Source organism: Oncorhynchus mykiss, chromosome 32 (assembly GCF_013265735.2).
Source record: "Oncorhynchus mykiss isolate Arlee chromosome 32, USDA_OmykA_1.1, whole genome shotgun sequence".
In the NCBI taxonomy this organism is placed as follows: domain Eukaryota; kingdom Metazoa; phylum Chordata; class Actinopteri; order Salmoniformes; family Salmonidae; genus Oncorhynchus; species Oncorhynchus mykiss.
This window is the reverse complement of record NC_050572.1, coordinates 24,225,441-24,253,312: the sequence shown is the minus strand read 5'-3', so window position 1 is coordinate 24,253,312 and position 27,872 is coordinate 24,225,441. Positions and strand designations below refer to the sequence as shown.

The 27,872-nt window shown below is 45.6% G+C and overlaps 1 protein-coding gene across 1 annotated transcript; it reads left to right on the top strand.

Annotated features, from left to right (window-relative positions):
* The first annotated feature begins 22 nt into the window (after positions 1–22).
* Positions 23–27,818, top strand: LOC110488147 (endonuclease/exonuclease/phosphatase family domain-containing protein 1). The gene is made up of 7 exons (XM_036971216.1): positions 23–1,346; positions 13,685–13,736; positions 20,341–20,451; positions 26,300–26,434; positions 26,580–26,712; positions 26,881–27,075; positions 27,318–27,818. The coding sequence occupies exons 1-7, from the start codon at positions 496–498 to the stop codon at positions 27,503–27,505; spliced, it is 1,665 nt and encodes a 554-aa protein (XP_036827111.1). The 5' UTR covers positions 23–495; the 3' UTR covers positions 27,506–27,818.
* The last annotated feature ends 54 nt before the right edge of the window (positions 27,819–27,872 follow it).

The following is a 27,872-nucleotide window of genomic DNA, read 5'->3' as shown; positions in this document are numbered from 1 at the left end:
GGTCAGGTTAGAGCCACGCCCCCCTGGTGTGACGATGAGACCAGCTGGTGTTTAATCCGAACACGATTCTGCAGCATCAATTTGCCACTGGACAGTTCCTCTAGGCAAACTGATCGGTGTGGACTGTTAATATACCTGAATACTCAGCAAGGAAATAACACCAGTAAGCTTCATGACAAAAATGGAGTGAGAGACAGCTGAAGAATTGGACCTGCGAGGGGAACCGCTGTTTTGTGCATATGTTCTATCTATTTTAATCGCGAAAAAGCAAATACACGACAATATACTACGGCTCATATGTTTGTCAATGAGTAAAAACAGTATTGAATGCAGGGCATGTATCTAAGCAATAGTCGACCAATCACACTGTAGGCTACTTTTCCACGTTGCGCGCCTGCTGCTGTGGTGCGGCTGCTTTCGCCGCTCTGCCCGGTCTATCCACGGTCTCTAGGCTTCGAAGCCACGGTGAATTGCACTGCCAACTGAGCCGCAGCCATGGGTGGGAATTTGGGGTGCCACCGCTCGATCCCCAAAGACCCGACGGATTTCAGCAACAGCAAGCGCAAGTTTAGCGCAGCGTGCAACTTCAGCCACATCCTCGTGAACCAGGAGAGGTTGAATATCAACACGGCCACCGAGGAGGAGCTGATGACTCTACCGGGAGTGAACCGTATGGTAGCGCAGAATATCGTGCAGTATCGGGACTGCATTGCGGGGTTTAAAAAGGTAGAAGATTTGGCTCTCGTGAGTGGAATTGGTGCCGGAAAACTGGAGATCATCAGACTGGAAATATGCGTTTCGAGCAGGACGAGTTCGTCCCAACACTCGCCGTCGTCGCTGCGTAAAGACTTCGAGCCCCACCTGTCATGCACAGGTATGAACATCAATACCGCCACACCGGCGCAGCTCATGAGCATCCGTGGCATCACGGGTAAAATAGCGAATAACGTAGTAGAATACAGGTTAGAAAACGGTCCGTTTAAAAGCATCGAAGACTTGGTGAGGGTCAATCACATAAACTCGTCTCTATTGGACAAAATCCGCTTTCAAGTGTATGTGGAGCGTTCCAGAACACCTTCCACCAATACCAACGGGGGGTTGACATACACCACCAAGTCTCATCCGAGCCCCACATCGTTCAGTCTCCTGAGTGAGGACCTGGATCTCCCAGCCGGGGGGCCGACTCGGATCATGTCGGTGCGGCCCGACGTGGAGCCTCCTTCAGGGATGCGGGAGGGGAAGGCGGTGGTCAGGGTGGCTACCTGGAACCTCCAGAACTGCTCCTGTGAAAAAGCCAACAACCCTGGCATCAAAGAGGTCGTGTGTATGACACTACTTGAAAATGAGTAAGTATTGATCTGAAACCTACAAACTGTCATTTTAATAGACATATGTTGTCCTGACATAATGACATGTCCATTGTACAGAGTAATCTACAATGTATAAAATATTTAGGAACAACTTCCTAATATTGAGTTGTGCACCCCCTTTTGCCCTCAGAACAGCCTAACTTTGTTGGGACATGGACAATACACAGCCTGCTCTCATAGATTAGATATAACATGGTAAATGTAAATCCGAGTCACTCAAATGAGTATATTATGTTTTGTATGGTTACTTTAATAAGGGTGGTTGATCACGGTGGATGGGTGGGCATATACAGTTGAAGTAGGAAGTTTACACACACTTATGTTGGGAGTCATTAACTCGTTTTTCAACCACTCCACAAATTTCTTGTTAACAAACTATAGTTTTGGCAAGTCGGTTAGGACATCCACTTTATGCATGACACAAGTAATTTTTCCAATTGTTTACAGACAGATTATTTCACTTATAATTCACTGTATCACAATTCCAGTGGGTCAGAAGTTTACATACACTAAGTTGACTGTGCCTTCAAACAGCTTGGAAAATTCCAGAAAATTATGTCTTGGCTTTAGAAGCTTCTGATAGACTAATTGACATAATTTGAGTCAATTGGAGGTCTACCTGTGGATGTATTTCAAGGCCTACCTTCAAACTCAGTGCTTTGCATCACAGGAAAGGAAAATAAATCAGCCAAGACCCCAGGAAAAAAACTGTAGACCTCCACAAGTCTGGTTCATCCTTGGGAGCAATTTCCAAACGCCTGAAGGTACCACGTCCATCTTTACAAAGAATAGTACGCAAGTATAAACACCATGGGACCACGCAGCTGTCATACTGCTCAGGAAGAAGACTGTAATCTGTACCTGATAGAGTAGGTGTATTCGGAAGTAAGCCGTCTTGCATGAGACTCATTGGGAAGAGGAGACTAGAGCAGACCCATAAGTTTTGACTGAACGGATGCACATATGTGTGCCCCAGGACCATCCATTTACTTTGTGCTGGTATAATTTATGCTATGAAATTCTGCGATTTCATTGGGGCAGTTCCCCCTCATAGCAAATAGCTGGAATAACACACCAAGCAATGTTTGCATGGCCTATGCACCTATGGAAGCGGAGCTGTTGACGCTGGCAGTCCTTGAGGGGCAGAGTAGTATAAAAATAAATAAAAAAATGAAACAGGAATATATACATATTTACTGCACTTTTATGAGCATTTTAAAACATAATCCATGAATGATATAATATACACTGGTGTACAAAACAATTAGAACGCTTGCTCTTTCCATGACAGACTGAGCAGGTGAAAGCTATGATACTTGTTAAATGCACTTCAATCAGTGTAGATGAAGGGGAGGAGACTGATTGATTGTCTGTATACCATTCAGAGGGTGAAGGTGCAACTCAGTATTAGGAAGATGTTCACAATGTTTTGTACACTTTCTATATAACATTTTTGTCAATCACAAGTGGGGGGCAGTCACTAACGCCCTAATGGGTGGCTGCCCCTGAATCTGCTACCGTCAGAACGGGTGTACCTGTCATGGTAATTTCGGCGCCCAGAGTCAAATCTTACACGCAGTCCCAAATCCAATCTGTCACGAGAGAGTACTGTCGTCATGCACATGATCCCCTCGTGTCTTTCGCTTAATATAAAGAACACTAAATACTGCCCCCACCCTAGTCTATAAAAAGTACACTCACGCACACGTATTTATTTTACTAAACTTCTAATTGATTCCCATTGAAAATCCTATTTTCCCGAACTTCTAACCTTAATTCTAACCATAAACTTAACCCCTAAGCCTAAAAATAGCTTTTTTCCTTTTGGGGACCCCACTTGTTCAAATTTTTGTTTTTGTTTACTCTTGTGAGTTCTTCTGGTCCCCACAAGTATAGTTAAACATGCCCACATACACACCTACTAATGCAGAACTGAAAGTCCTACATGCACTACAATCAGAGAAAACAAAGCCCTTTCATAATGATTTTGACCACCGTTAGCACAGTACTTTGACCCCAGATACTTCCCTCCTTCCTCGTCTTCCTCTGTACAGGTTTGGAAGCGAAAGCTATTTTCAAAGCTATGATACTTCCCCTGGCTGTCCCTCCCTTTTCCTGCGTTCTGTCAGCCTGTAGGTGGGGGTCCTGGCTGGGGACATCGACGTGTAGAGAGGAGAGGGAACAACGGGAGAGAATGGGAGCAAGGGAGGGCGAGAAGGTGGATGGGAATAGAGCGAGGGAAGAAATAAGGGGAAAGGGAGGTGTAGTGAGGGAAGTGGGAGAGGGTGTTTTCTGTTTGCTTAGCGCTGAGCTGTGGAGCGAAAGATCACAGGCAGCAGGGCTGATACTTGAGTTTACAGTGCAGGCTGAGCTGGATTGTCTTGGCCTGCCTCCAGCTAGCACAGGGAGCGAGTCACTGGAGTTCAATGAACTCCTCCGCTCTGTGCTGCACCACACGGAACCAAAGGTTAGACAGACAATCGTAAACCAGTGCAGACCAGCCTGACGCAGCCTTGGAGGAGAGGAACACCCCTCGAGTTGTGTAATGAGTCAGCTGAGCGGTTGGTTTTCCTTCTACCAGTCCCTGGCTGAGACACAGACGGAGACTAAGGGAAAAGGGAAGTGGCCCCATCAGGCTAACTAGCTAGCAGGGACATGACAGGGATAGGGAGGTTACTATAGGCTAGCAGGGACATGACAGGGAGGTTACTATAGGCTAGCAGGGACATGATAGGGATGTTACTATAGGCTAGCAGGGACATGACAGGGATAGGGAGGTTACTATAGGCTAGCAGGGACATGACAGGGAGGTTACTATAGGCTAGCAGGGACATGATAGGGATGTTACTATAGGCTAGCAGGGACATGACAGGGATAGGGAGATTACTCTAGGCTAGCAGGGACATGACAGGGATCGGGAGATTACCATTAGCTAGCAGGGACATGACAGGGATAGGGAGTTACTATAGGCTAGCAGGGACATGATAGGGATAGGGAGGTTACCATTAGCTAGCAGGGACATGACAGGTGATAGGGAGATTACTCTAGGCTAGCAGGGACATGACAGGGATAGGGAGATTACCATTAGCTAGCAGGGACATGACAGGGATAGGGAGTTACTATAGGCTAGCAGGGACATGACAGGGACAGGGAGGTTACTATAGGGTAGCAGGGACATAATAGGGATAGGGAGGTTACCATCGGCTAGCAGGGACATGACTGGGATAGGGAGGTTACCATAGGCTAGCAGGGACATGACAGGGAGGTTACTATAGGGTAGCAGGGACATAACAGGGATAGGGAGGTTACCATCGGCTAGCAGGGACATGACAGGGAGGTTACTATAGGCTAGCAGGGACATGACATGGAGGTTACTATAGGGTAGCAGGGACATAACAGGGATAGGGAGGTTACCATCGGCTAGCAGGGACATGACAGGGATAGGGAGGTTACCATAGGCTAGCAGGGACATGACTGGGATAGGGAGGTTACCATAGGCTAGCAGGGACATGACAGGGATAGGGAGGTTACTATAGGCTAGCAGGGACATGACAGGGAGGTTACTATAGGGTAGCAGGGACATAACAGGGATAGGGAGGTTACCATCGGCTAGCAGGGACATGACAGGGAGGTTACTATAGGCTAGCAGGGACATGATAGGGAGGTTACTATAGGCTAGTAGGGACATGACAGGGAGGTTACTATAGGCTAGCAGGGACATGACAGGGAGGTTACTATAGGCTAGCAGGGACATGACGGGGAGGTTACTATAGGCTAGCAGGGACATGACAGGGATAGGGAGGTTACTATAGGCTAGCAGGGACATGACTGGGATAGGTAGGTTACTATAGGCTAGCAGGGACATGACGGGGATCGTAAGGTTACTACAGAAATGCTGTAATGTCAGTTTTGCAAGATCGGTGCCATGCATTGCAATATTGATTTGTGCAATTTTTTCACTTTGGCTGTCACGAGAGGCAACTTCTTTTTTCTGAGCTAGTGGTTGAGGATCTTGTCAGTGTTATGCAATAACTACTGTGGATATTAGATTTGGACATAAATGAGTAAAAACTAAGAAACCACATAGGTTAACCTTGGATGTGCAGCTCTTGGGAAAATAAACCCGCATGCTGCCCTAAACATACTCTCTCTCTAGGTCAACCTCAACAGGGTTAGTGAAAAAGAACTTCCAAGGTTTCAATGTGTCTGAACTGATTTGATGTACTGAGGAATCCACTCTTGTTTTTACATTGAGGGAAAATGAACAACTGCTTTCACTGCAGTCTGAACTTCTATACAATCATCCCTAAAAAAAACTCCCCCCACCCCAAGGCATGTCTGACACACTGACGACAGGGGTGTGGATTAGAGACCTATTGGAATGTGTTCTGATTTTCATCATTAGTGAGGTTTGTCATTAGAACCCTGACAGTGTTTCTGATATAAATCGATTCAACCGGACCAACCCAATAACAGAAACAATGTGTTCTGTGTTCATCTGAATGGACATGATCTGATAACGGAAAATCGGATCAGCGTATCTAGTTAGCTATTCAAAGGTCAGTCGATCAGTCTTGTAATGTAATCATCCAATGATTCCCATCACCACACAATCTCTGGACAAGATCTTCCCGACTTCTAAACAGATTACTGGTATTACAGATCAACTGTGTTCTCTCGCTTCTAATATTGAAGCATTCTGTTCTTTCCGTACATATTTATCCGTGGAAGAAGTGGTCAGAAAGTGATTTTTAAGACCTGAATGCCAAAACATTTAGGATGGAGGTGTTCAAAGTTGACCCATTTTGCATACCCTACCATGAGACATCCATGCCTTCATCACTGCAAAAGATAAATGTTTGATATCATTTAAAAGATTACAAACAGTGTTGTCAAACTATATTTGATACTTTCTTGAAAAAACACAGCATCCTGTATTCAAGAGTCGATGGTGGGCACAGCACAAGCACCGCCGATGTAAAATAGGGTCCAGGCTACAACGTATGTGAAAATTGTAACAAAATCAGAGTTTAACATAAATGATCTAAAAACGCGTAAAGGCAGGTGTTGGTGCTGCCTGCCTGCCACTCACCATGTTAATCCCTGTCCTAGTACATGATGGGAAGGTCACATCTACAACAGCAGGTCTGTCCCCCGACTCACAGAACAGACTGCCTTTTAAAACAGACAGCATGACTATGTGCTGGACTCTACTGCAATGGTACACACCCTCTGTGCACCCCAATGAAATCGGGAGCTATCTGAGAGGCACCGTTTCTCTCAGCCCTGTCAGCGTGTTTTGTGTGTGTGTGTGTGTGAGACAGGATGATGCTGAGGTCATGAGCGGTGGTGTTGGGGAGGTCGCCGCTGACAGGAATGTGTGTGTGTGTGTGTGTGTGCTCTTAACACTCAGCGCAAGCGCCAGAGGGAGAAGGTGCTGGTGGAAGAGTCCATCAGCGCAGCAGTTTGTGGCAACAGACTGCGTGAGAAGCATTGCTCAGAAAACACTGCTCCTCTCAGTGCCAGGACAGGAGCCATCATTCCCAGTCCCTTCTGTTGCTGTAACAGTTTACACTGGTACACTCTATCTTGAAACCAGTATTGCACCGGTTCTCAATTGACCTGAAAACCAAGCTACACTGATACACCATCTCTCAAACCAGTCTGCACTTATACACCACTATATAGTACAGTAGACTGAGACAGGATTATTCCAAGGTGACCTTCATGCTGCAGTTCGTTTATTTTAGTTACAAAACGATATCAGTGTTATCAGATTTACTCTTATCTGACAAATACAGACTTTTCCTTCATTGTGTATTCAGTGTGTGTGTGCGTACGTCTACAGTAGATTTCCTACCCAAGTAAATCATTCTAAGTTTCTGCGTGACAGTGGGTCTTTTCTCCATTGTAATGACATTGAGGGATTACAGTTTCTCTCTGAGCCGTATATAGTGTGACTCTGCTCTCCCTCTTCTCTGATGCAGTGTGGATCTTTAAGACCTTTGCTGCAAGCCCCCTCCAACTTTTTTCATTCTGTGTGTGTGCGCACACACTCGCTCTCACTTGTTTGTACATTGCAGTAGAGCCCTTTACTCATTCTTTTTAATGTTTTTTTTGGTGCTTGCCTTAATCGTTGACAGGGTGAATTTGTTAATCTGCCTATCCTGTCGAGCTGTGAGGAGAATTGAGTGAGCATTGGAGGAGTTTGAACACAATAACATCCTGTTATTTTTATACATTTTGTTACGTTAGTCTTATTCTGAAATTCATTGAAGAGGAACATGTTTTATTTAATCTGCACACAGTACCCGATAATGGCATGGTGAATTTTTGGGGGGGAAATTTTTAGCAAATGTATAAAAAATTTGAAAAACACCTTATTTACACAAGTATTCAGACCCTTTGTTAAGAGACTCAAAATTGAGCTCAGGTCCTTCCTCTTTCCATTGATCATCCTTGATGTTTCTACAACTTGATTGGAGTCCACCAGTGGTAAATTCAATTGATTGGACATGATTTGGAAAAGCAACACACCTATCTATATGAGGTCCCTCAGACAGTGCATATCAGAGCAAAAACCAAGCCATGAGGTCCAAGGAATTGTCCGTAGAGCTCCGAGACAGGATTGTGTCGAGGTACAGATCTGGGGAAGGGTACCAAAAACAATTCTGCCGCATTGAAGGTCCCTAAGAACACAGTGGCTTCCATAATTCTTAAATGGAAGAAGTTTGGAATCACCAAGACTCCTAGAGATTCCTAGAGCACCATTCCTACGGTGAAGCATGGTGGTGGCAGCATCATGCTGTGGGGATGTTTTTCAGCGGCAGGGACTGGTAGACTAGTCAGGATCGCGGGAAAGATGAATGGCGCGAAGTACAGAGATCCTTGATGAAAACCTGCTCCAGAGCGCTCAGGACCTCAGACTGGGGTGAAGGTTCACCTTCCAACAGGACAACGACCCTAAGCACACAGCCAAGACAATGCAGGAATTGCTTCGGAACAGGTCTCCAAATGTCCTTGAGTGGCCCAGCCAGAGCCCAGACTTGAACCCGATTGAACATCGCTGAAGAGACTTGAAAAGAGCTCTACTGCGACGCTCCCCATACAACCTGACAAAGCTTGAGAGGTTCTGTAGAAAAGAATAGGGGGAAACTCCACAAATACAGGTTTGACAAGCTTGTAGCATCATACTCAAGGCTGTAATTGCTGCTAAAGGTACTTCAACAAACTACTGAGTAAATGGTGTGATTAAAATCTATTTAGCCTCAAATAAATAATGAAAGGAACAAGGAACTTAAACGTTGGCTTTCTTACATGGCACATATTGCACTTTTACTTCTCCAACACTTTACTGTTGCATTATTTAAACCAAATTGAACATGTTTCATTATTTGAGGCTAAATTGATTTTATTGATGTATTAAGTTAAAATAAGTGTTCATACAGTATTGTTGTAATTGTCATTATACAAATACATTTAAAAAATCGGCCGATTAATCTGCATCTGCTTTTTTTGGTCCTCAAGTCGGTATCGGCATTGAAAAATCATAATCGGTCAACCTCTAGTTTTTACTTTGTCATTATGGGGTATTGTGTGTATATTGCTGAGAATTATACAGTATATATTTTTAAATACATTTTAGAATAAAGCTGTAACAATGTGAAAAAGTCAAGGGGTCTGAAGCTGGTTGAGAGAATGCAAAGTGTGCAAATCTGTCATCAAGGCAAAGGGTGGCTACTTTGAAGAATCTCAAAAGTAAAATATATTTTGATTTGTTTAACCCTTACTACATGACTCCATAGATGTCTTATTTCATAGTTTTGATGTCTTCCTACAATGTAGAAAATATAGTCAAAATAAAGAAACCCTTCAATGAGTAGGTGTGTCCAAACTTCTGACTGTGTGTGTAAATTCCACTCTCCTGTAAGGTCGTGGTCACACTAGCATCAGGCCCCATGTGTGCACTGCAGCCAGTACACCCGTGGTCAGTGCAAGGAGGCAGTGGAGTCCCAGAGGCTTTCTATTGTAGCCTCACATTGTGTGATCACACCTAGAGAAGAGGAAGGGCTGTTGTCACCCTCCTAGAGAGCTCTGGCTCCAGACCTGTTTGTGTTCACGATCTCTGATTGCGTAGTTCCTGTTTGGAGACCAGAGATGTCGAGATCTCTCTCACAATCTATTATGAAAGAATTAGGATTTTAGGGTAGGGTGGAAGCTCTAGTGTGGTGGGTAAGCAAAAGCATCAAACCATTTGAAGACCACAACCAAAGCAGCTAAAAAAAGTTCCTTAAGTGCTGGTTATGGAGTGTTCCTTTGCAAATGGGTCCATAGTACATTATGTAATAATTTGTCTCCATATACTATCAGTCGATTATATTGCTGCGAAATAGTCTCCTATCTCTGGGTGGACTCTCTGCTGTCCTTATCAGTTTAGTCTCGTCGGTCATCCCTGCCTTCTCTCGTTTATGCTCTTTGTCATTCCCTCCCTCTTTTTATGGACTGGGTGCTCCTGTGAACCACCACCACCTCAGTCCCTAGCAGAGAAGACCGAGAGGCTAACGTTGACACGATTTTCTTCTACTTATATTAGCAGATGCGGCGTTGCATAATGGGTCAAAATCAGAACAGATGCAATGGCAGTGTTGTGTAATGTTCAATAATAACTGCTGGAAAACAGCCAACCTACTGTGCTTGAGACGTGTTTGGCAGTAGAGAGTGGCAGGGCATGAATCCTGCTAGTCCACTTCTCCAGTCACATCCACAGTGACTGAGCTGAATGCTAGAATTAGAAAATCAGTCTAGGCTTAGCTGTCCTGTCTGTCTCCTGATTATAAACTCAGCAATAAAAGAAACGTCCTCTCACTGTCAACTGTGTTTTTTTTCTGCAAACTTAACGTGTAAATATTTGTATGAACATAAGATTCAACAACTGAGACAAACTGAACAAGTTCCACAGACATGTGACTAACAAAAATGGAATAATGTGTCCCTGAACAGGGGGGGGTGGGTGGGGGGGATCAAAATCAAAAGTCTGTCAGTATCTGGTGTGGCCACCAGCTGCATTATGTACTGCAGTGCATCTCCTCCTCATGGACTGCACCAGATTTGCCAGTTCTTGCTGTGAGATGTTACCCCACTCTTCCACCAAGGCACCTGCAAGTTCGTGGACATTTCTGGGGGGAATGGCCCTAGCTCTCACCCTCCGATCCAACAGGTCCCAGACGTGCTCAATGGGATTGAGATCCGGGCTCTTCGCTGGCAATGGCAGAACACTGACATTCCTGTCTTGCAGGAAATCACTCACGGAATGAGCAGTATGGCTGGTGGCATTGTCATGCTGGAGGGTCATGTCAAGATGAGCCTGCAGGAAGGGTACCACATGAGGGAGGAGGATGTCTTCCCTGTAACGCACAGCTTTGAGATTTCCTGCAATGACAAGTTCAGTCCGACGATGATGCTGTGACACACCACCCCAGACCATGATGGACCCTCCACTTCCAAATCGATCCCGCTCCAGAGTACAGGCCTCGGTGTAACGCTCATTCTTCCAACGATAAACGCGAATCCGACCATCACCCCTTGTGAGACAACCTCGACTCGTCAGTGAAGAGCACTTTTTGCCAGTCCTATCTGGTCCATTGACGGTGGGTTTGTGCCCATAGATGACAATGTTGCCGGTGATGTCTCGTGAGGACCTGCCTTTACAACAGGCCTTCAAGCCTTCGGTCCAGCCTCTCCGCAATAGGCTGAGAGTCTGAGCACTGATGAAGGACTTGTGCCTTCCTTGTGTAACTCAGGCAGTTGTTTCCATCCTGTACCTGTCCTGCAGGTGTGATGTTCGGATGTACCTGTGCAGGTGTTGTTACACGTGGTCTGCCACTGCGAGGACGATCAGCTGTCCGTCCTGTCTCCCTTTTAGCGCTGTCTTAGGCGTCTCACAGTACGGACATTGCAATTTTATTACCTTTTATTATGACCACATCTGCAGTCCTCATGCCTCCTTGCAACATGCCTAAGGCACGTTCACGCAGATGAGCATGGACCCTGGGCATCTTTCTTTTTGTATTTTTCAGTCTGTAGAAAGGCCTCTAGTGTCCTACGTTTTCATAACTGTGACCTTAATTGCCTACCGTCTGTAAGCTGTTAGTATCTTAACGACCATTCCACAGGTGCATGTTCATTAATTGTTTATGGTTAATTGAACAAGCATGGGAACAGTGTTTAAAATTTTTCAATGGAGATCTGTGAAGTTATTTAGATTTTTACGAATGATCTTTCCTGAGAAAGGGACGTTTTTCTTTTTTTGCTGAGTTGATATTAATGTACTGGACCCCTGGTTCCAGAACTAAGTGAAGGTTGAGGAGTGAAGATAACAGATTCCACAGCATTCTGGATCTGCGGGGTGAGGGGCCTAACGTGAGAAACGTTTCCCCAGGCTGTTGCGTGGTGGTAGAGAGCGGGAGTCCACTGCCCTGTGTGTGGTGCTGTCTTAGGGAGTGAGTGAGGGCCCAGTGCAGCAGCTAGGTGGAGTGAGCACCTATGAGACCTGGCACCAGGTGAAGTAGAGACCACAACTTTGACCTTCATATTGATTGATTGCCCTGATGCAAAAATGCTAATTGAGGATGGGGCTTCTTGCAGAAGGATAATGTGAGCAGCGTACTAAAGGGAGAGGGAGGAGGTATGAACTTGAATAATACACCATTGAGAAGCCTGACTGCATCTGTGGTTGGCCCCTCACCATCTTGTAGGACCACAAATTATGAAATCATGTCGTGACAAACATCCCCTCAGCCAATCTCATTCCCAACGCCTTGTCAACATTTGCTGCATCACATGACGCAAGTCTGTCACAACTACGCAGAACCAACTCATTTAGGGCCGTTATTATTACTGCCACCTACATTTGCCCACATATCGTTATTGTGTCTTACATCATTACTGTTATCCCAACAGATTGTCTTCATTCATGGAGTACATGTGGGCCACAGCAACCCACCATGTAACTGGCCCAGTTTCACAAATACTTTATGGAAGAATGCAATCTGTTGAAAGGCTTTTTTTTAATGATCGGCGTGGAGCTAAGCTTGTGGTGGCCTCTGCAGTAGCAGCAGCGTTTCACAAATAGAACCCCCCCCCTTGCCTATGCAGCCTCATTTCGCTGCCTCTTTTTAGGATTACTAGGTGTGTGTATGTGTGTGATTATCTAGCACATAGCGAGAGGCTCTTCACAATAGGCATAAAATACACTAGACTGTTTTAGCCTGGAGAAAATGGAGTTTCATTTTTCACTGCCGTAGATGTAATTATCTAATTCAAGTTAATCAGCCTTGATCAATACTGTGGACAGGGGGCCATAAAACACTACCTGGTCGGCATTGGAGCCTGAAGATGTGCAGTTAAACATGAGGCGCTGTGAAATATTTCCATAATGGACATAATGTAACAGTGGTGTGTGTTATCCCATCTGTGAAATAGGCCTGTGAAATACCTCTTCTGTTATAACAGTAGTCCATAGTCTAAGCCCTCCTTTGGAGATAAAAAAAACCCATTCTAAATCCCATTATCAAATGAGGTTTATCTGGGGTGTATTTGTTTTAAACAAGTCTGAATGAGTCAGTGAACGACCTGAGGAATGTTCAGTTTACTCATTTAGTTAATAGACAGCAGTGAAGGAGACGTGAACACAGTGTGTACAGCAGGATGGAGAGAGAGAATAGTGCTTTGCCCTTTTTTGTTATGTTGACTAGTGGGCTAGAAAAACCATTAGAAAGTAAATAGATGAATGTTTACGAGAGCATGGAACCTACTTTACTATCTCTGCACCAACTGGCCCAACGCTCTTAACCACTAGGCTACCTGCCACCCATAGTTCAGTCTCCTCTCCCCCCTCTGCTATTCTCTGCATAATAAATTATTTTCATGCATCCGAAATGGTTCCCTAGTGCACTGCTTTAGATTAGAGCCGCTGTGTATAGTGCACTATGTAAGGAATAGTGTGCCATTTCAGACATATCCATTGAACTTAATCACATGGTGCTTCAGGGGAAAAGACTGAGTCATGTTATGTGTTGTAGAGACAGGAACATCCTGGATATGGACGGAGGCCCGCTGTGTTTACTCATAACCTTTGTGGTTGTTGTGTAAATAATGCATTGGCCTCTATTACCAGAAGTGTGTGTGTGTGTGTGTGTGTACTATCCTATCATATGGCTAATAATGTCAGCTTGTATAACAGAGATTAAATCACCACTGTTTTATTGATGCATCCATGTGTCTTACACCATCTTTCTGTCTCATTTTCTCTCCAGCATCAAGTTACTGGCCGTCCAAGACCTGGTAGAGAGGGAGGCCCTTGACAAGGTACAGTGTAGAAGTCCCTTACTTCACCTACTAGATAAAACACCTTTTCTTATTGATTTGGGGAGTAAAGCTGTGTGTACCTATTAGTCCACCAGTACAGATCATCTTTATGTTTGTGATAATTATGAGATGCTCTTGACAATAAAAACATGTAGCGATCCTCCCTCGATTGCTGTCTCTCTCACCCACTTAACCTTCTGTTCTTTCTCAATTAAACATAATTCTCTTTCTCCCTCTCTCTTCTCTCTCTCTCTCTCTCTCACTCACACAGCTGTTACTAAAAGTCTGCTCCAGCACTGATATAAACACCAATATCATCTAGACACTGGCCAATATTTTACTTGTACACACAAATGATCTGATCTGTTATCTATACGTCTATCCAGTTAACTGAGTGCATATTCACCAAACATCACCGTCCTATTGCTTCATTATCGTACATCAGGCAGCCCCTAGATATGACCTTCTCTGATTCTGTCCACAGCTACATTCTCCTGACCTCATTACCAAAGTAGAGTACAGATGTGCATAGAGAACCCCTAATGGGTTGATGACATTACATCCAGTAATGGAGAAGCAGGTATTTTAGCGGTATACAGCAGCATACCAGGGCAGTGTCCCCCATCTCTATCTCCTCGCACTCGTAAAGAAGACACCCTCTCCCTTTCTCCACACCTACCGTAGCAACTACTGACTTATTTATAGTGGTGAAAGCACAGGAGAGTGGCTTCACAGTTCACACTCTAAATGTTTGCCTTGAAATAGAACATAGTTTACACCGAGGGGGAGAGAGACCGTATGTGATGTGCTCCTGGAAAGAGAACTAGGTCGGCAGAGCTGCTGTCTCTCAGAGAGAGTTACAGAGAGAAAGGTCCTCTCTAAAGAGAGGGATTGATAGTTTCTCTCTAAAGAGAGGAGTGAAGAGAGCTGAAAGGAAAATATAGGCGGAAGGAAGGGGGTTGCTCTATGAAGAGAAATTATCCATCGATTCCTCTTTCCGCTCGTCTTCCACATATAAAATGTTCTCTCTCTCCCTCTATCTCTGCAATGCAGGCAGTCAGTGAGTCATGAAGTCTGAACGGTTCTGATTTCACACCAAACCCAAAGGCTACGCAGGCTGCCAGAGACTCTATCGGTCACTGCTCTAACATCACATCTGTCCCCCTTGTCTTATTCCCCCAACTAATTCATCAACTCCCTGCAGGGATTCTTTAACTCTCCAATGGAATTCCACAAATTGAATGTTAGATAAAATTACAAAACTGAAATTACTTTATTTTTTCACCTTTATTTAACCAGGTAGGCCAGTTGAGAACAAGTTCTCATTTACAACTGCGACCTGGCCAAGAGAGCAAAGCAGTGCGACCAAAAAAAACAACAGAGTTACACATAGGAAAAGTCTATATACAGTGTGTGCAAATGTAGTAAGATTAGGGAGGGAAGGCAATAAATAGGCCATAATGGTTTCATAGCTTCCAGTTGAGAGTTCCTCCCCAATAATCAGACAAAACAAGATTTAACTGTAGATACATACAGTGCATTCATAAAGTATTCATACCTGACTTTTTCCACATTTTGTTACGTTACAGCCTCATTCTTAAATTGATTTTCTTTTTAAACATCTATCTACATGTAATACCCCGTAATGAGAAAGTGAAAACATGTTTTTAGAATTTCTTGCAAATGTATTACAAATAAAAAACGGATAGCTTATTTACATAAGTATTCAGACCCTTTTGCTATTGAGCTCCGGTGCATCTGGTTTCCATTGATCATGCTTGATGTTTCTACAACTTGATTGGAGTCCACCTGTGAGAAATTCAAATGATTGTTAATGATTTAGAAAGGCACACACCTGTCTATATAAGGTCTCACCGTTGACAGTGCATGTGAGAGCAAAAACCAAGTCATGAAGTCGAAGAAATTGTCCGTAGAGCTCTGAGACAGGATTGTGTCAAGGCACAGATCTGGGGAAGGGCACCAAAAAATTTCTGCAGCGTTGAAGGTCCCCAAGAACACAGTGGCCTCCATTTTTAAATGGAAGTCATTTGGAACTACCAAGACTGAGCAATCGGGGGAGAAGGGCCTTGGTCAGGGAGCTGACCAAGAACCCAATGGTCACTCTGACAGAGCTCCAGAGTTCCTCCATGGAGATGGTTGACCTTCTGGAAGGTTCTTCCATCTCTGCAGCTTTCTACCAGTCAGGCCTTTATGGTAAAGTGGCCAGAAGGAAACCACTCCTCAGTAAAAGGCACATGACAGCCCACTTGGAGTTTGCCAAAAGGCACCTAAAGGACTCATGAACCATGAGAAAGAAGATTCACTGGTCTGATGATTGAACTATTTGGCCTGAATGCCAAGTGTCACATCTGGAGGAAACCTGGCACCATCCCTACGGTGAAGCATGGTGGTGGTATCATGCTGTGGGATGTTTTTCAGTAGCAGGGACTGGGAGGCTAGTCAGGATCGAGGGAAAGATGTACAGAGAGATGCTTGATAACCTGCTCCAGAGCTCGCAGGACCTCAGACTGGGGCAACAATTCACTTTTCAACAGGACAATGACCTTAAGCACACAGCCAAGACAATGCAGGAGTGGCTTCGGGACAAGTCTCGGAATGTCTTTGAGTGGCCCAGCCAGAGCCCGGACTTGAACCCAATCAAACATCTCTGGAGAGACCTGAAAATAGCTGTGCAGCAACGCTCCCCATCCAACCTGACAGAGCTTGAGAGGATCTGCAGAGAAGAATGGGAGAAACTCCCCAAATAAAGGTGTGCCACGCTTGTAGCGTCAAACCCAAGAAGACTCCAGGCTGTAATCGCTGATTTGAGCAGCTGCCTCCAGGGGTGATGGCACTACTACTGGACAAACCCACAACACAAATACAATATTTGATTGGCTTTCTGTCATTTGTTTACCTTTAATCTCTGCAAATATGGTCAACACATCTTATGAGGTGTCCATCTGTGATGCAGCATGACACAGCACATGCTATGACACTATGACTAAAGCAGCAGTTTGAGTTGGCGTATTTACTGACGGTTGACATTTTTCACTGTTTAGTCACTCCAAGCATGTAGCAGTCTTGGTCACTGTTTTCTTGTTCTGTTTTGTTGTTAAGGAACCTTCTGTGGTTTATGGTGAATTACTGAGCAATGATTCCTTTTCCCCTAAAGATTACTCATGGTGTTCTTCTAGTTGTTTACCAGGCTTTGCTAGTGTGAGCTTCAGAACAACTTGACTGTGTCAACCTGAGTTTCATTAGGGTTGAGGCTGACTGGCAGTAGGGACTTTCACATACACATTTCTTAGCCCAGTGCTAGCATTAAACCTAGGTTAAATCTGACCAAGGTGACTTGCCCTTGTTTCACACAAGCACTTGTTAACCCTGGGCTAACCAAACAACAATCAGTAGTAGAGCAACATGGTGGAGGTAACCATCATCTAGTCAGTTGGTTACATCACAACACACACCCACACTATTTACAATTTTCACCCTTACGAACACCCCCCACAATATTGCTGTCTATCTTCCCGTTTCACACTCCCACGCATTTCCTTTTTTCTTTCCCTCAGACTAGTACTGTATTTATCTATTGTGTAACAGTAGTGAAACGTGGTAGTCGTGTGGATTTGCTATGCTTCCTTATTTCCATGACAACAAGTAACTATCTGGAATAAAGCACTCACTGCTGCTAAAACATCCAATGTCTCCATGGTGACCAGGTACAGTGTTTTATGGCCCCCTGTCCGCAGTATTGATCAAGGCTGATTAACTTTAATTCGGGCTGCCCCCCTTTTGAAGGCCCTTTGATCAACCAGGGGGATGGCTCAGTCAGTCTCAACTTACTGTTGCGAGTTACAATAGGTGCAATTTTGAAATTTGATTGGGCGTTAAGTTTTTCTCTTATGTCAGTCACTGATAGTCAGTCCATGTCAACTAAATATTTTTTGATTGGTAAATTAGTCTATCTAAACTTGTAGTATTCATGGATGAATAACTGCCAAGGGGGGCCATGATGCTTCGAGGGTGGCTGTTGTCTGTGTGCAGAGGGTCCCTGGTTCGAGCCCAGGTTGGGGCGAGGAGAGGGACGGAAGCTATACTGTTACACCTGTATTTAGTTTTCATGCTAGTGAGGGCCGAGAATCCACTCTCACATAGGTACGTGGTTGCAAAGGGCATCCATTTCTTAACAGCGCGATTTGCCAAGACAGGATACTCTGACCACAGCCCAATCCAAAAATCTGGCAGTGGCTTTTGATTTATATTCAATTTTCAGAGAACAACCCTGTTGCGATTTCGATGAGGCTCTCTTGTTCAGATATCGGTAAGTGGACTGGAGGCAGGGCATGAAATGGATAATGAATCCAGGTGTTTGTCGTTCGTTTCGGGAAAGTACCTGCGTAATTGTGCACCCAGACACTCCGGTGCTCCGCTATCTCACATTTGACATTGTCCGTAAACTTGATGTCATTTGCACACAAAAAATCATACAATGATGGAAAGACCTGTGTTGTCCTTGTTAATGCAGACAGAAAAGTTCTCCAACTTCTTAATCATAGCCTCAATTTTGTCCCGCACATTGAATATAGTTGCGGAGAGTCCCTGTAATCCTAGATGCAGATCTGCATAATGCAGAAAATACACATATTCAGGGGCCTTGCTTTAACAAAGTTAACCATTTTCACTGTAGTGTCCAAAACATCTTTCAATCTGTCATGCATTCCCATGGCAGCAAGAGCCTCTCGTGGATGATGCAGTGGACCCAAGTGGTGTCGGGAGCAACTGCTTGCACGCGCGTTACCACTCCACTATGTCTCCCTGTCATGGATTTTGCACCATCAGTACAGATACAGACACATCTTGACCACCAAAGTCAATTTGATGTCACAAAGCTGTCCAGTATTTTAAAAATATCCTCTCCTGTTGTCCTGGTTTCCAGTGGTTTGCAGAAGAGGATGTCTTCCTTAATTGACCCCCCATAAATGTAACGAACATATACCAGGAGCTGTGCCGGGCCCGCCACGTCTGTTAACTCATCCAGCTGTAACGCATTTAATTCACTAGCTTGTATACGAAGCAGTAATTGTTTCAAAACATCTCCTGCCATATCACTGATGCGTCGTGAAACAGTGTTTGATGAAAACATTGTCTGTATAGTGTTTTTTTTTTTTGGCCTTTTCCCCCCAGCATTGTCCCAGTCATATCCATGGCAGCAGGAAGAATTAAGTCCTCCACAATAGTATGGGGCTTTCCTGTTATAGCCACTCGGTAACTCACCATATAAGACGCTTCTAGACCCTTCCTATTAATGGTATCTATTGCTTTTATACGTCTTACTACTTACTATACATGTCTTACTATTTTTCTAATTGTCATGTTTCTAAATGTCTGCGCAAGACTGAAGGTTTCCTGCGAGACAGTAACGGTTAATGTGATTGGATGTTAATTATTTGACTAGGCTACCTGTATTTGACATTGTGTTATTTTGCTGAACACCAGATGGTTTAATTTTATTTTTGGCTGTGAAACAAGGCTACTCAGGCGAGGGTGGGGGGTGGGGGAAACCCTCATCCAAATGTATAGCCCCTTTGGAAAATATAAATGTACTGTTTTGAAAATGTGAAGGGTAAAAAATGATGTGAATCCCATTTATATTTTGCATTGCCCCGACAGTATTGCGTACCCCAGTTTGGGAATAGCTGTGCTAGATTACATTCGCAGGTCTCGGGAGCTGTGCCAAGGCCTCCTCTATACACACGTCTTGGTTCATCCCTGGTTGAATTATGGCTGTGTGTTTATTGTTCCTGGGTAGAGCTGCCTTCCATCCATCCTCATATCTCCCTCCACTTCTGTCGGATCCAGGCATCATGGCGATAGTAAATCCTGCTTGTTTTCTTCCGGCTGCCATTTTGAAACTTTTGTTATTAGCATCATTTATGGTGGGCTACTTGTCGCTGTGTCAGACTGAGTTGGTTCTTGACGTTAATGAGGCTGACGGGAGAGGACGATGGGGTATTTATTGATGGTAGTCACACTGCGTTACAGACCCTCTGCTTTTCTGGTTCCCCGTAGGGAAGCTCTCCCTCCAGGACTTATAGTAGACCTGGTAGCAGCTCAGCCAGGAAAAGTAAAACTTTCTCCCATTCCATCATTGACAAACTTCAGTGACGTTCCAACACTAATGGTGTCTGGTGCACCCTGAAATACATTTGGTCACTTCCTTTTTCTGAGTCTATTTCCTGTAGAATACTTGAGGTAATTTCAAATTGTATAATTTTGGTTTAAAGGTATCATTTGAGGAGACATTTCAGTTATATCTTTCACTTCATACTAAAACAGTGCTCATTTATTTGTATGTATTTTAAATATCTTCTATGGCTATTTTAAGAACAGATCATAGAGGATAAATAAACATAGAGACAAAAATTGTGTTGACTGTAGTTGTGATGTACTGCTCTGTGTAGTCCTACACACCCTACATCTATTGCAATGCCCACTTCATTCAAATGGAATGATGAGAATGTAGAATGACTAGTACACTATTTCAATGGTCGACTGTCCGGTGTTGTGTAAAAATACGTACCCCTCTATTGTGTTGCAGTTCTGTGTGGAACTGAACCAGGGCTCGTTGGACAGCGTGCGGAAGTGGAGAGGACCACGGGGAGTCTGGAAGAGTACCGTCTCTGAGAAACCCACAGGACTGTTCAACAAGGTAGGGGTACTGATTACATCACTGCACAAAAAAAAGAATTATTTCCCATTCTGTCGGTCTTTCTTGCTTCTTGCTCTTTTTCCAACTCTCTCCCGCTCTGTTCCCCCCCTCCAACCCCTCTCTCACATCCCATCTGAAACAGACCACCCATCTCAATAGTTCACACAGCCAAGATGTAAACACAGCCATTATCAGTAAAACATGTAATAACCCTATAAACTCTTGAACAACCTTTCTACACTCATTAAACAGAACCAACTAAGGGGTTGTTATCAGTAACCAGACGTAGCAAAATAGTTCACATGATCTAAGGCCTGCTGTAGGGATCAAAGGTCTAGTACAGTATGATTTAAAAGGGGGTTGATTTATGGGACCCTTTTTAGAGGACCTTTCAGTTCCCAGAATGTCTGTCTTAAACCACTAAGAATCTCTCTGAGAGGACACACACACACACTCTGTCTTCCCGACCACCAGAAGGCGTAAATAGCAGTGTTTATCCTCAGAGGAAGTTAGTCCTGATATAACATCTAATTAATTTATATAGCCCTTTGTACATCAGCTGATATCTCAAAGTGCTGTACAGAAACCCAGCCTAAAACCCCAAACAGCAAGCAATGCAGGTGTTGAAGCACGTTGGCTAGGAAAAACTCCCTAGAAAGGCCAAAACCTAGGAAGAAACCTAGAGAGGAACCAGGCTATGAAGGGTGGCCAGTCCTCTTCTGGCTGTGCCGGGTGGAGATTATAACAGAACATGGCCAAGATGTTCAAATGTTCATAAATGACCAGCATGGTTAAATAATAGGTCTGGGACAGTTAGCACGTCCGGTGAACAGGTCAGGATTCCATAGCCGCAGGCAGAACAGTTGAAACTGGAGCAGCAGCACGGCCAGGTGGACTGGGGACAGCAAGGAGTCAACATGCCAGGTAGTCCTGAGGCATGGTCCTAGGGCTCAGGTCCTCCGGGAGAGAGAGAGAGAGAATTAGAGAGAGCATACTTCAAGTCACACAGGACACCGGATAAGACAGGAGAAGTACTCCAGATATAACAAACTGACCCTAGACCTCCGACACAAAGTACTGCAGCATAAATACTGGAGGCTGAGACAGGAGGGGTCAGGAGACACTGTCGCCCCATCCAACGATACCCCCCGGAAAGGGCCAAACAGGAAGGATATAACCCCACCCACTTTGCCAAAGCACAACCCCACACCACTAGAGGGATATCTTCAACCACCAACTTACCATCCTGAGACGAGGCCGAGTATAGCCCACAAAGATCTCCGCCACGGGACAACCCAAGGGGGGGCGCCAACCCAGACAGGAAGATCACATCAGTGACTCAACCCACTCAAGTGACGCACCCCTCCTAGGGACGGCATGAAAGAGCACCAGTAAGCCAGTGACTCAGCCCCTGTAATAGGGTTAGAGGCAGAGAATCCCAGTGGAAAGAGGGGAACCGGCCAGGCATAGAGAGAAAGGGCAGTTCGTTGCTTCAGAGCCTTTCCGTTCATCTTCACACTCCTGGGCCAGACTACAGTCAATCATATGACCCACTGAAGAGTTGAGTCTTCAGAAAAGACTTAAAGGTTGAGCCCGAGTTTGCGTCTCTCACATGGGTAGGCAGACCATTCCATAAAAATGGAGCTCTATAGGAGAAAGCCCTGCCTCCAGCTGTTTGCTTAGAAATTATAGGGACAATTAGGAGGCCTGCGTCTTGTGACCATAGCGTATGTGTAGGTATGTACGGCAGGACCAAATCAGAGAGGTAGGTAGGAGCAAGCCCATGTAATGATTTGTAGGTTAGCAGTAAAACCTTTAAATCAGCCCTTGCCTTGACAGGAAGCCAGTGTAGGGAGGCTAGCACTGGAGTAATATGATCACATTTTTTGGTTCTCGTCAGGATTCTAGCAGCCGTATTTAACACTAACTGAAGTTTATTTTGTGCTTTATCCGGGTAGCCGGAAAGTAGAGCATTGTAGTAGTCTAATCTAGAAGTAACAAAAGCATGGATTAATTTTTCTGCATCATTTTTGGACAAAGTTTCTGATTTTTGCAATGTTACGTAGAAGCTGTCCTTGAAACAGTCTTGATATGTTCGTCAAAAGAGAGATCAGGGTCCAGAGTAACGCCGAGGTCCTTCACAGTTTTATTTGAGACGACTGTACAACCATCAAGATTAATTGTCAGATTCAACAGAAGATCTCTTTGTTTCTTGGGACCTAAAACAAGCATCTCTGTTTTGTCTGAGTTTAAAAGTAGAACGTTTGTAGCCATCCACTTCCTTATGTCTGAAAAACAGGCTTCTAGCGAGGGCAATTTTGGGGCTTCACCATGTTTCATTGAAATGTACAGCTGTGTGTCATCCGCATAGCAGTGAAAGTTAACATTTTATGTTTTCGAATGACATCCCCAAGAGGTAAAATATAACATAGTAGGGCCAAGCACAGGAAGCAGCTCTTTCTGTAGTTTAGTTGGAATAGGGTCCAGTATGCAGTTTGAAGGTTTAGAGGCCATGATTATTTTCATCATTGTGTCAAGAGATATAGTACTAAAGTACTTGAGTGTCTATCTTGATCCTAGGCCCTGGCAGAGTTGTGCAGACTCAGGACAACTGGCTTTGAAGGAATACGCAGATTTAAAGAGGAGTCCGTAATTTGCTTTCTAATAATCATGATCTTTTCTCAAAGAAGTTCATGAATTTATTACTGCTGAAGTGAAAGCCATCCTCACTTCAGGAATGCTGCTTTTTAGTTAGCTTTGCGACAGTATCAAAAATAAATTTCGGATTGTTCTTATTTTCCTCAATTAAGTTGGAAAAATAGGATGATCGAGCAGCAGTAAGGGCTCTTCGATACTGCACGGTATTGTCTTTCCAAGCTAGTCGGGCACCATTTCCGTTCCAATTTTCTGGAAGCTTGCTTCAGAGCTCGGATATTTTATGTATACCAGGGAGCTAATTTCTTATGAGAAATGTTTTTAGTTTTTAGGGGTGCAACTGCATCTAGGGTATTGCGCAAGGTTAAATTGAGTTCCTCAGTTAGGTGGTTAACTGATTTTTGTCCTCTGGCGTCCTTGGGTAGACAGAGGGAGTCTGGAAGGACATCAAGGAATCTTTGTGTTGTCTGTGAATTTATAGCATGACTTTTGATGCTCCTTGGTTGGGGTCTGAGCAGATTATTTGTTGCAATTGCAAACGTAATAAAATGGTGGTCCGATAGTCCAGGATTATGAGAAAAAACATTAAGATCCACAACATTTATTCCATGGGACAAAACTAGGTCAAAACCCACTGAGTCGATGATGGCTCCAAAAGCCTTTTGGAGTGGGTCTGTGGACTTTTCCATGTGAAGATTAAAGTCACCAAAAATGTGAATATTATCTTCTATGACTACAAGGTCCGATCGGAATTCAGGGAACTCAATGAGGAACGCTGTGGACCCTTGATAGAAACTTGAACTTTATTCTGTGGTGATGCCTCCAGTCAATAAGATGGATAGTACAGATGATGTGAAGGGGAGGGGGGGTTGAAAACAAATCCTCCCCTCAGACCTCTAGTACTGTCAGCCTCCCAGCTCTGTCCTCTAGTACTGTCAGCCTCACAGCCCTGTCTTCCCCTCTGTCCTCTAGTACTGTCAGCCTCCCAGCCTGGTCCTCCCCTCTCCTCTAGTACTGTCAGCCTCCCAGCCTGGTCCTCCGCTCTCCTCTAGTACTGTCAGCCTCCCAGCCCTGTCCTCCCCTCTGTCCTCTAGTACTGTCAGCCTCCCAGCCCTGTCCTCCCCTCTGTTCTCTTGTACTGTCAGCCTCCCAGCCCTGTCCTCTAGTACTGTCAGCCTCCCAGCCCTGTCCTCCCCTCTGTCCTCTAGTACTGTCAGCCTCCCAGCCCTGTCCTCTAGTACTGTCAGCCTCCCAGCCCTGTCCTCTAGTACTGTCAGCCTCCCAGCCCTGTCCTCTAGTACTGTCAGCCTCCCAGCCCTACTGTCAGCCTCCCAGCCCTACTGTCAGCCTCCCAGCCCTGTCCTCTTGTACTGTCAGCCTCCCAGCCCTGTCCTCTAGTACTGTCAGCCTCCCAGCCCTGTCCTCCCCTCTGTCCTCTAGTACTGTCAGCCTCCCAGCCCTGTCCTCTAGTACTGTCAGCCTCCCAGCCCTGTCCTCTAGTACTGTCAGCCTCCCAGCCCTGTCCTCTAGTACTGTCAGCCTCCCAGCCCTGTCCTCTAGTACTGTCAGCCTCCCAGCCCTGTCCTCTAGTACTGTCAGCCTCCCAGCCCTACTGTCAGCCTCCCAGCCCTGTCCTCTAGTACTGTCAGCCTCCCAGCCCTGTCCTCTAGTACTGTCAGCCTCCCAGCCCTGTCCTCTAGTACTGTCAGCCTCCCAGCCCTGTCCTCTAGTACTGTCAGCCTCCCAGCCCTGTCCGCTAGTACGGTCAGCCTCCCAGCCCTGTCCTCCCCTCTGTCCTCTTGTACTGTCAGCCTCCCAGCCCCGTCCTCCCCTCTGTCCTCTTGTACTGTCAGCCTCCCAGCCCTGTCCTCTTGTACTGTAAGCCTCCCAGCCCCGTCCTCTTGTACTGCCAGCCTCCCAGCCCCGTCCTCTAGTACTGTCAGCCTCCCAGCCCTGTCCTCCCCTCTGTCCTCTTGTACTGTCAGCCTCCCAGCCCTGTCCTCTTGTACTGTCAGCCTGTGTGATATAGATATAGTATAGAGGCTAGAGGCTGAGCTCTGTCCTCTTGTACTGTCAGCCTCCCAGCCCCGTCCTCTTGTACTGTCAGCCTCCCAGCCCCGTCCTCTTGTACTGTCAGCCTCCCAGCCCCGTCCTCTTGTACTGTCAGCCTCCCAGCCCGTCCTCTTGTACTGTCAGCCTCCCAGACCCGTCCTCTTGTACTGTCAGCCTCCCAGCCCGTCCTCTTGTACTGCCAGCCTCCCAGCCCTGTCCTCTAGTACTGTCAGCCTCCCAGCCCTGTCCTCCCCTCTGTCCTCTTGTACTGTCAGCCTCCCAGCCCTGTCCTCTAGTACTGTCAGCCTCCCAGCCCTGTCCTCTTGTACTGTCAGCCTGTGTGATATAGTATAGAGGCTGAGCTCTGTCCTGTTGTACTGTCAGCCTGTGTGATATAGTATAGAGGCTGAGCTCTGTCCTCTTGTACTGTCAGCCTGTGTGATATAGATATAGTATAGAGGCTGAGCCCTGTCCTCTTGTACTGTCAGCCTCCCAGCCCCGTCCTCTTGTACTGTCAGCCTCCCAGCCCCGTCCTCTAGTACTGTCAGCCTCCCAGCCCCGTCCTCTTGTACTGTCAGCCTCCCAGCCCCGTCCTCTAGTACTGTCAGCCTCCCAGCCCCGTCCTCTAGTACTGTCAGCCTCCCAGCCCGTCCTCTTGTACTGCCAGCCTCCCAGCCCTGTCCTCTAGTACTGTCAGCCTCCCAGCCCTGTCCTCCCCTCTGTCCTCTTGTACTGTCAGCCTCCCAGCCCTGTCCTCTAGTACTGTCAGCCTCCCAGCCCTGTCCTCTATTACTGTCAGCCTCCCAGCCCTGTCCTCTTGTACTGTCAGCCTGTGTGATATAGATATAGTATAGAGGCTGAGCTCTGTCGTCTTGTACTGTCAGCCTGTGTGATATAGATATAGTATAGAGGCTGAGCTCTGTCGTCTTGTACTGTCAGCCTGTGTGATATAGATATAGTTTAGTTGCTAGAGGCTGAGCTCTGGCTTTGGGAAGTGCACTGAAGACTGAGTTGACTCCAATACTGGTTCAAGGGCATCCTGGAAGTTGAACTAGTGTTCTTTATTCCTCTCTGTTTGACTCCCTGAGGGAAGGGAGGACGTTATTTGTCTGACTGTCTCCTGTTGTCCTCTCTCCTCCAGGGAGTCAGTTATTCTGGGTTCCTGTGGGACAGCTCTTCTGGGATTGACCTGAAAGATGCTTCAGTCCTGGAGAGTCCTGTCGTCAACGGCAACGGGATGCACCCCCACCCCCGGCCATATCTCGCCCACTTTTATGTAAGTCAACAAGTGTGTGTTTGGTTGGAACTCCCTAAACTAATAGAACGCATGAGTCATTTTATTGCCCCTATCAAAACCATTATTACCATATAATGTCCTCCCAGAGAGACTAACATCATTTTAATGGTTAATATGTGACTAGGTTGGATCGTTGGAGATGACAATGGTCAATGTCCACATGAGTGCTGGGGCTTGGGAGTCCAAATGTAGGAACCACACCTCTGAGGAAGTCAAGGCCCACAGACTGACCTCCAGGATCCAGGACACACTGAAAGGTCAGTAGCTGAAGGTCACCCTATTCTGTCTTTACTAACCTTACGTCCTCTTCCTTTATTCTTACCATCTTTCTCTTCAGTGGTTTAATGTTTTAGTTGAATTGACCTAGTTACAAAGCTAATGTAGCTACATTGCTAATGTCCATCTGTGGTTCATCTGTGTGACAGCTCAGAAGGGCCTGGTGGTGTTGGGAGACTTTGGCCTGCCCCCCCAGAGCAGTGAGCTGGACCAGCTGAGGAAGGAGAGGCTGAGCCCACTGGTGCCCCCCAACATGTTCACCAACATCAGCACCCGCTCCCCCAAGGGCTCCCTCTGTCTGGACAACATCTGGGTCAGCAAGTCACTGAAGAAGATCTACGCAGGTACGTCTGTTTGATGTCTACTGATGTAACTGTGTGTCGGTGTAACTAGAAATGGTATGAACGCTACATATTCTAACTGCATTAACATACCAATCTAACCATTGGCACATGAATGCTAGACTTGAATGTGTCTGTTAGTGTTATGAGCTTGGCTATGGGGTGATTTTAGTGCCACCAGGAATTGAATCTGAATGTGTTACCCTCTGACCTGTCTATCTCCATGTGTGTGCTGCCCCCTGCAGGACACTGCCTGGTGGTGCGAGAGGGCCTGACCAACCCCTGGATACCTGACAACTGGTCGTGGGGCGGGGTGGTGTCCGACCATTGTCCTGTCATGGCCGAGTTCTATGTGGACGTGGCACAGAAGGAGCTGAGAAACAGAGTTTCCGTGGTAGAGAGAGGAGAAAGTATGTCGAAACACGAGCGGTGACTGCGGCTCGCTGTCGCCACAGAGATACAGAAGGAAGATTGTGGCACGGTGGATGTGATATCAGACTGACTTGACTTTGCCCTGGACTGGATCCTGCTTTGGCCTGGGTTTTGCAGTGGATCGAAGGGTGGATTTACCTGGCGAATGTGAATTGAAGCACCGAGATTGCCTTTTTAGTTTCCTTTATCAATGTACAGTAGAGACTTATCATGACATTGTTTTGCAGTAAATAATTTAAAACTGATAGTGTGTTAGACATCAGTGTGCCAAAACATTTTTAAAATGTATATGAAATAAAAGGAAATGGACATTCCCTGTGCTCATCTTTGATATGAGATCCAACCACTAGAGCCCTAGCATGTTCATG